Consider the following 9,492-nt stretch of genomic DNA (forward strand, 5'->3'; position numbering starts at 1 on the left):
TTTTGCACCAAAGGGCAACATTTTTGCGAGGGAACCAAAAAAAAAAAAAAAAAAAAAAAAAAATCCCCTGGAGGGCTGATTTAAAGATTGAAACTTTAAAAGTAAAAACCAAACGGATAAAAAACTATACTTCTTTTTTTTCCCTGCAAGGATTAAAAAAAAATTCTGGTGGAGATTTTAGTTTGAAATTGCACAATACCAAAACGTAATTAATGCTAGTTTATTTTAATATTTTCATTTAAATGTCAAGCTTAACTTTTTTTAAAGCTTAATTCAAAATTCACTGCACAATTCAACTGTATTTTATTACACATTATTTTTAAATTCAGTGTCTTTTCCAAATTAATAAAGTAGGAATATAACTTATTTTAGTGCTTGCTTATAATTTTTTTATTGTGTTTAGATAAAGCAAAAATCATTATGCTTTTTGGATATTTTCTCAAACGTACCGTGGTGACGCTCCTGTTCAAACACACGAGGGCGCTAATGAGCTAACGTGCCCGAACACTATCTCACGCCCCTTGTAATCCACAGAAGAGGAAGCAGTGTTAGAAAGGGGCCGTCCGACATGCTGCTCAGCCTTCTCCAGCACAGTAGTCGCAGCTTGCTGACTCTCAGGACGGTCCAGACTCTGAATAAAAGCTTTTATTCCTCCCAGATGGCTAAACGCGTCGCTGTGGTGCTGGCGGGCTGCGGGGTTTATGATGGAAGTGAAATCCATGAGGCCTCGGCCGTTCTGGTCCATTTGAGCAGAGGAGGTGCCACTGTAAGTCTGCTTTATTTGCAGGATCTGACCTTTGTGTGGTTTGAGGAGTGAAGTTGGCGAAAGTATGAATTAGTCACTCTGCCACATATTGAAGTCAATCAGAAGGATTCATTATGTCAGAATTACACACAGTGCTGATGTGATCTGCGTGAAAATGACCTGACCTCTATAACCTGTTCAGGAATACTGAGTGACATTAGGGAAGCTGAAATTAGCTTCCGATTAGGAGAACTAAAGCGAAAGAGCGATTTCCACTATATTCACCAAAATTAAATTTAACCTGCTCTAGCTTAAAAAAAAAAACAAACTACAACACTCTTCAAAACGGGACTAGATTGTTCTCCACTAAAGGGAGAATCAATAAAACCCAGTTTGAAAGATTCTGTGACCGCCTCAAACATTTTGTTTGTCATTGTAGCCAAGTGGCTCAAAATAGAAATTTTCTCCAGAAGAAATTTTGCTCAAAATTTCAGTTAATCTTAAAGAGGTCAGTCTTGGAACAGGGACTACTTTCTTAGTCTTTATTCTCACATATTGTTGTCGAAGTCCAGACATGTACAGCAGCATCACAGCCTGGTTTGGCAACTGAAGTGCTCAGAATCAAAATACTCCGCAATGCCTTAAGAGAGCAGCTGAGCGGACCACAGGGTGTGCTCGTCCCTCCAGTCCACTAAAAACTGGTTTTCTAATGGATTAAATAATCGAATATTGATCATCTGGAATAACCTCTAATATAACAGTGAAGTCCAGTTTAAATGTCCTCTACCGTTTCTAATAAAGAGTGTTCAGGCAGAATTATGCCTGAAGTTAGGTTTTACTGAAACTTGATGCAAAGTTTATATTCAAATATTAGTGTTTGTTATTGTAGCTTTAAACATGCATGCATATTTTTTACCGTGCATAGACTGGAGAAAATAAACCCATTTTAAAACTTAATTTTACTGTGTAATTATTCCATCTGGGAAAAAGAATGGTTCAAATCCATATTTAAAAGCCCAAAACCATTGATTGCATATTGTTGACTTTCCTCTTTCTTCTGGGTGTTCCAGTCAGCGCAGATGTTTAAATGCTGCATTCAGTGGCTGCTGGGACGTTAAAAATATCAGTCTTTAAAACAAGAGAATATGAAAAGCTCCTCAAGAAATCTGATATCCTTTATTCTTTTAAAATCGTAGTTTTACTCGTATAGTTTTCAGTTTGCAATGCTGGTTGTGTTCTGTTGATAAAAATTGCTTCCTCTCCGTTTTTCCTCGCTTCCAGGTGCAAATGTTTGCTCCCAACGTCGACCAGATGCACGTGGTCAATCACCTGAAAGGTGAACCTTGCGAGGAGAAGAGAAACGTTCTGGTGGAGAGCGCACGACTCGCCCGTGGGAACATCCAGGATCTGTCTAAGCTCAGTGCCAAAGACCATGATGCCATCATATTCCCAGGTTTATCCACCGCTGCTGCGGTCTCTTTGATTGCAGTTCCCTCCCGACAGATGTTACAGTGGGCGGTGGAAGTGAAAGCTGTGCTGTAACTCCCTGTTTTTTTTTTTTTTTGTTGTTTTTTTTTTGTCGTTTCTCAGGTGGTTTTGGGGCGGCAAAGAACCTGTGTACGTGGGCAGTGCAGGGGAAGGACTGCTCCGTCAACGACGAGGTGAAGGCCGTTTTGCAGGCGTTCCACAGCGAAAGCAAACCCATTGGCCTCTGCTGCATCTCGCCCGTCCTGGCAGCCAAGGTGCTTCCGGGCTGCGAGGTCACCGTCGGCATCGAGAAGGACAGCAAGTGAGTCTTGAACGCTCCAGACCGGGTGGGAATTAGCGGAATGAAGCAAATGCCTTTCCTTAATCCCTAATGAAACTGCAGGTTTGCTAAAAAAAAAATTCTCTCTTTTCTCATAACTACATATGAAAGAGAAATTGAGCAGTTCTCTTCACCCCAAGTTCCTCTGCACATTCACAACAGTGTGCCCGCACCACCACTAGAGTTTTGGCAGGATGCCGATTTTTCACGTTAACCAGGAAGGAAGCATTTTCAGGGAACGTGCAAATGCTGCAGGGTTGGTTTCGCAATGTCAGGCAAACGATCATTTACAGTAATCAACTTGTACTCATGGATTTCATGACACACGCCGTTTCATAGCAGTTTTCATCTCTGACTGTGTGTCAATGAAACTCAAGCTTTCAAGACTTTTAGAAGTGATCAAAACATCTGAGGTGAAGCTGGAGTTGAGCTAGAAAATATTGCTGATGAAAGAAGAGACTAGAGGACCAAGACGTTCCATTATGGAAGATCTTGTGGGTTGTTTTCTGCAGCATAAATTCATTTTTTTTCCTTCACTGAGCTAAAGGAGAAACTTTATCCATCCGACATTTTCTGCAGACTTGAGTGGTTAATCTCAGGCTTACAAGGTTCTGCCGTTCTAGTCCAAATGTAAGGATGGTTGTAATGACCAGTCACTTTCACAGCTTTTTATGTTAAAGCACTTAGAACTTATAAAAATAAAAATAAAAAATTCTGGTATTTAGCTAAAAAAAAGGAAAAAGTTTGGTCTGACGATTAAACCGTCGCTTCATGCAGCAAGTAACTCTTTTTTTTTTTTCCTGCTCAGGTATCCAGACACGGCGGGAACGGCCGACGCTATCAACCAGCTGGGCTGCAAGCACGTCAGCAAGGGCGTCGGCGAGAGCCACGTGGACGAGAAGAACAAGCTGGTCACCACCTGCGCCTTCATGTGCGACGCTCCTATCCACGAGATCTTTGACGGGATCGGCTCCATGGTGCAGGGCGTCTTGAAGATGGCCTGATTCGGAAGAAGAACCCAGAAACGAATGTCGGAGTGTAGATTTGCCAAGTTATTTTTATAGACAGCTGCTGAGTTAACAAGGAGATTTAAACTTGATTAAAAACAGATACTCTTGAAATGTTAGCTTTTTGGGGATAGTTCTGACATGGTCATCATGTTTGAAATTTTTGGTTCACCAAAAAAAAAAAGAAAAGGAAAAAAAAAAGGATTTATTTCATTGTATTCAAACACTGTCATTGTTGATTAAATTTCTGAGGATCAATAAAGAAAACTTGCTTTGCAGTTCAATTTATTTCACCCAAATCACTCCGGCAACAGAAAATAAATATTTACATTTTACATTTTCTTGCAAGATTATGGAATACATTATTTTAAAGAGACAGTGTTATGTTTTCTAGGCCATTTTATGGTACAACCAAGTAACTCATAGCTTCACCTAAACGATTATGTATATATAAAGCATGACTTAAAAGAAATTAGACTTTGCAATTTAGCGCCTTGAAATCGAGCCTCTGTCTCTTTAAGAAGCTCCTGCTCTTTCCAGCACATTTAGCATCATCACAACATTCCTCTGTTCATGTTTTTACCAGCATCTCATCATATAGCTAGTAACTCCTTTTATTAGCTCAGTAGATGCTCAGTTCAGGTGTTTGCTAATTGCTGCTGTCTAGTCTGAAGGAGCTGAGTTGGTCAGGGTGAAAAAAGGCAGCGATTGTTTAGACCACAGGGATTCCTCAATCATTCATGAAAAAAATCAAAGCAACACTTCAGGTATGCTTTTGAAGAGGGAATAACGCTACAGCATGACGTTGAGTATATTTTGCACAACACTGTCCCTTTAAATTACTCAGATCATTCTTGTGCTGTACACCTGCTCGAGTGTGTTGCTGGTCATTCTCAGATACGAGCCCAAGACCGAGCACTCCGGCACCTTCTCAATGTTCCCAATCACATCAATCACTCCCTCCACTCCCTCCGTGCACAATACCGACGAAGCATTAACTATGAACTTCTCCACCAGGTCCTCCTGACTCAGCGGCTTCCTCCAGTGGCCGTAAAAGGTATTGCATCTGGCTGTGCAGCTTTCTCCCTGAGCCGTCTCTATCTGGACCTCGCAGTACATCTTGTCGAAGCTGGGATGGTTGTCCCCCGGCGTCTTCACCTCAACCTTAGAAAGGAGCTCCTTCAGAGCGGGGCGGTTAATTTGAGCTGGGTCGAAGGAAGCCACCGTCACCTTGCCGTCCAGCAGGGCCGAGCAGGCGTTGAACTGGAAGGAGTGCCTGGCCTGATGCTCCGTGGTGGGAAAGGGGCAGTTAATGTACTTGGATGGAGGCACTCTCAGGGTGACCCTTTGGATCTGGCTGAGGTCAAAGTTCCAGGCCGCCTCTTGGAGCTTCCCAAGGGCCGCTTGAGCTGCGTCCACCAGCCAGTGCATGGCCAGGTGAGCAGGGATCCGCTTGAATGCCACATCCTGATCTTCCAGGATCCACCTGAAGGCACCAGAGGCACAGTCTGGCATCGTGGAAGGGCTGTAGTCCTTGTAGTAAACTCCCAAACCGACGTCCATGTCCAACATGGAGGGGTTTCCCTCCAGTCCCATCTGCGCCAGCCGGGCAGCTTCTAAGCCTCTCCGAGCTGCGTTCCCTATGTGGAAGGGCTTGGTTTGAGTGGCGGCATTGGCCAAAGGCGCCCCAGCAGAGGAGGCTGCGATGGCCAGTGCGTGACTGCACTGAGAAGGAGACAGGCCGAGGAGTTTGGCGGAGGCCGCGGCGCTCCCCATCACTCCAACTATGCTGGGAGGGTGGAACCTGAGGATTCGCAACAAAGGGCCAAGTTAGAATGTTTGTGGACAATACAACAATTTCCTGTGCTCGTAAACCATTGAAACTTCATGAGAAGCTAATACATCAAATACAGTTAAATGCAAAAGTATTAAAAACCTTTAAACTTTTCATATTTTGTCAAGTTACAACTATACTACGATGCATTTTACCGGTATGGACTAACACAAAGCGGTAGAAACATGCAGTTGTACCACATCAGCATGTCAAACCATAGCTGAAACACCTGACAAGAAGATTGTTGAAATAGTAAACAGACAATAGGTTTCATAAGAAAGCAGCAGGAAATTGTTTGCATCTCGCCACAAACCACACAGGGTATCTAGCAATCGTGTGGTAAAAAGGTCTTCGGGTCAGAAGAGATGCTTTTCTTTATCAGGAACATGAAAAACACCGGCAAACACTGAGAAAAAAAGTTGCAAAACACTCCAGACTAGGGCAAAGGTTCATCTCCCAGCAGAATAACAACCTGAGACTCATAACCAGAGCATTTTAGATTAAAGCACACTGATTTCTCTCTCTCTCTCTCTTTTTTTTTTAAATGGCCACACCTAAAACCAAATGAGGAAACTTGAAAATGGATGTTCTCCATTTCTTCACCCAATCTGACTTAAGTTGAGCCATTTTGTCTCGTAAAAGAAGAGACAAAAAACTTGAATCTGTCTAAAGAAGGACCTTTCTTTGCTATGGTCCCTCAAAACACATTAGCCTCTGACCAGGGGCCTCCTTTTAAAATCCACAGACAATGCTACAAAATATATAAAGAAACATCAACTTTTAAAATGTTTTATTTTCTGCTTAAATACAGCCTCATACCATCTGTTAGGTGGTCATGAGTACTTTACTGTGGTGGAAAATTTTGTTACCAGAAAATATCTAACTGTATTTCTAGATGATATAATATTTCATTACAGTCTCCCCTTTAGATTATAAGAAAATCTGTAATATTTTATACTAATCACATCAATTTTTATTTTATTTCCACAGTTTATTTCTTATGGTTATTTGCAGCATAACCAGTTTCTCTGGCTTTTTTTCTTGTCACAAACTTTTCCATTTGTTGCTTGTTACGCCAGCATGAGGAGCAAAGCAGCTTGGTTAATTGGACTGACACCTAATCAGAAAATGAGTGTCAGAAATAACATTTAAACCAATTATTTTAACTTACTTTTTTTTTAATTATTGAAAAGCAAAACTGAAATTATGACGAAAACATCAGTTAAAATAGTTATTAGATTAAATTATTATTATTAATATTATTGCATCCCCCCCAATCTTTCCTCCAACTTTCATGAGGCCACCCAGCGCCCCCTGGCGGCCCCTTCGTGTAAAAACACTGGTCTAAAGTACATATTCAGGAAGGCTGAATAAAAACAATACACTTCAGATTTTATTTGTACAAAAAAAAAAAAACAACTATCATCTTCCATTAAAAGTTACGGTTTCAACATGACAAAATCGGAAAAAAAATGGAATTGTTTCAAAAACTTATGCAGTTTTGTAATCCCTGGTGAACAAAACTATAATGTCATAATTAAAGAAAACTTCCTGCACTATTGATACACTTTTTATGACTCAGTTTTTTTTTAATAACTGGTATACAAGCCTTTTAAGGCTCACATGTCTTCAGGGATTCATCCACTTACAACTGGGTGAGAATAATCTGAAAGTAATCTTAATGGTTTCAGATAATGCCAAACGTTTCCCACCTTTCGGGGATATTGTAAGCCTCCCTGGAGAATCTCATCAGCCTGCCTTGCACCTCGATGCCAACGTTGAACGCCAGCAGCAAGTCCAGACCAGAAGGCCGGCTGGGCAGCGTCTCGGCCAGGGCCAGCAGAGCCGGCAGAACGGCTCCAGAAGGATGAGTCGCTGGATGCCAAGTGTCATCAAAGTCCATGGAGTGAACCTTGACTCACAGGGGTCACCAAAGGTCAAAAGAGAGACAAATCGTACGATGCACAAAATTTTGCATGAGTAGTTCGCAACTTTAATATGTTTTGTTGAGATTTTACCAGCACAATAATACAAACCAGTTGCAAAAGCTGTGACTGGAACATGATAAAATGTGGAGCGTTCACTTTCTATTGTGGTGCATTTCTGCGTCGAAACTTACTGCGATGCCGTTGACGAGCGCGGCATAACAAGGAGGCAGCGTTCTGTCTGATCTTCCCCAAATGCTGCTTCTGTGCTCAGATGTGAGCATCTGCAATCAGACCAATGGATGAAAAGTGATCTTTAGTGAGCAGCGGCGCTCGCTTTCAGATTTTACTCAAAATCTCAGCATTAAGAGGTCAAGTGAGGAAGAGCAGGACTTGGGTAAATGTAGCTCACATTAGGAAAACGGATGATTTGACTCGTCTCGGCTTACCTGGCTGTACTTAAGAACCTTGTTGAAGACAGCTGTCCGGGTTCCCAACAGCCCAACACCCAGGGTGTCCAGCATCATCCTTTTGCTCCTGTTAATCACACCATCTGTCAGCTGAGAGGCACCCAGGGCATGGATAGCAGCTCCAAAGCTCTCAGTAACACCCTGGAGAATTGAAAACAAACAAAAAAAAAAAAAAAAAAACACAGCTGCTTGAGAACAAACAAGCTTAATAAATACAGCAAAACACATAAAAAGCTGAGAAAGTATTGCAGAGAAAATGCAGAGAAAATGCAAATCCGGAGTATAAGAAATCTGCGATACCTTCCGCAGCATTGTCAAATACTCAACCAGGCGCTGAAGTGACAGAACATGTGAGAGTCCTCGTCTTTTATAGTTAGCTCGCCTGCGTGAGGGCCGGTTAGCCGAATTTCCAAAGTGGCATCAATCCACCCTTGATGAGAAGTGTGTACTTTCACAATGACTGAATGTTTCCATATCCTTGATTCTGTTGACTGTTTTGAGAAATGTGCTGCTAGTTGTTTTACTTTTGTTTTAGTGTCAACATCATCTTCTTAAATGGCATGTTCAATTCTAGATATAATAATATAACGCTTGGAGACAAGTTGTGTGGGCAGAGGAATCTAAAACTGGAAACTTGCAAGACTGAGGACATCCTCTGCTACTGTCAAGTACGAGGGTGGCAGCATCATGTTGTGGGGGTGTTTGCTGAAGAAGAGACAACTTGGACTTCACACTTTAGAGGGCATGACAAGGAAAGAAGATAATGAGGAAATATTGAAATAATGGGTGAAATATCAGCCAGGAAGTTAAAGCTTTTGGGGGAGGGGGCAAGTCTTCCAAATGGACGCAACACTAATTGAACAACCAAATTAGTTGCAAAATGACTCAAGGACAACAAGGTCAGCACAAAGCCCTCATCTCAGTCATATGGAGAGTTTGTGGGAATATCTGAAAGTACGTATTTGAGCAAAGCAGCGTACAAATCTGACTCAGTTACACCAGTTCTGACTGCAGGAAAAGGTCAAAACTCCCAACAAACTGTTGTGAAATGGAGTCTTGACAAAAGTTCAATCTGGAAGGCTCTTTAGCCTCACGTGCCTCATCAATCAGCGCCTCCCTCTCTTCACCCTGGACCTATCAGCATTGGGTCAAGCCTCGCTTCAGCCAATCATCGTTCGAGCTCCAGGAGGAAAGGACTTCCTGGCCACGGTCTCCTCCGCTTACCAGCTGCGATCAACCCACCTCTGCCCCATCTCCACCTTCTGCTCCCGGCTCTCAGGCCACATCCTTCTTCGACCGCCGCCACCAGTACAGGCCCCGGGGGGGATTACATTCCCATGCAGCATCAGGAATGTTTATCGAGCTTATCGAAGTTCCAGCTCGACATCACAGGCCGGGGCCTGAACGCCAAAGGACTTTGTGTTTATTTTCATGTTCATTTTTGTCATTAAACTCTTTTAATCGCTTTCTTTCTCCGTCTGAGTCTCTCCAGATTGAAATGTCTTTATGCAAAACATTTGAATTACATTATTCAGCATAAACGGAATGGTGCCAAATGAGGAAACGTTTGTAAACTTCTGAAAGTGAAAGAAGTAATAAAGCAAAAAAAAAAAAAAAAAAAAAAAAAAAAAAAAAAAAAAAATATATATTTATTATTTATAAATTAAATAAATATTAAAAAAATTTTTTTTTCTTCCCCCTTTT

The 9,492-nt window shown here is 41.8% G+C and overlaps 2 protein-coding genes across 2 annotated transcripts; one reads left to right on the top strand and one right to left on the bottom strand.

Annotated features, from left to right (window-relative positions):
* The first annotated feature begins 524 nt into the window (after positions 1 to 524).
* On the top strand, positions 525 to 3,821 carry LOC106962442 (ES1 protein homolog, mitochondrial). Its single transcript, XM_015056869.1, has 4 exons — positions 525 to 766; positions 2,027 to 2,198; positions 2,336 to 2,534; positions 3,361 to 3,821. The coding sequence occupies exons 1-4, from the start codon at positions 569 to 571 to the stop codon at positions 3,554 to 3,556; spliced, it is 765 nt and encodes a 254-aa protein (XP_014912355.1). The 5' UTR covers positions 525 to 568; the 3' UTR covers positions 3,557 to 3,821.
* acod1 (aconitate decarboxylase 1) lies at positions 3,614 to 8,830 on the bottom strand. Its single transcript, XM_015056855.1, has 5 exons — positions 8,089 to 8,830; positions 7,768 to 7,929; positions 7,513 to 7,602; positions 7,106 to 7,305; positions 3,614 to 5,363 (listed from the first exon to the last, which is right to left on the bottom strand). Exons 1-5 carry the CDS (start codon positions 8,098 to 8,100, stop codon positions 4,403 to 4,405), a joined length of 1,425 nt encoding a protein of 474 aa, XP_014912341.1. The 5' UTR covers positions 8,101 to 8,830; the 3' UTR covers positions 3,614 to 4,402.
* Between the last annotated feature and the right edge of the window lie 662 nt (positions 8,831 to 9,492).

Source organism: Poecilia latipinna, unplaced genomic scaffold (assembly GCF_001443285.1).
Source record: "Poecilia latipinna isolate Pla-1442-1.1 unplaced genomic scaffold, P_latipinna-1.0 Scaffold60, whole genome shotgun sequence".
Classification (NCBI taxonomy): domain Eukaryota; kingdom Metazoa; phylum Chordata; class Actinopteri; order Cyprinodontiformes; family Poeciliidae; genus Poecilia; species Poecilia latipinna.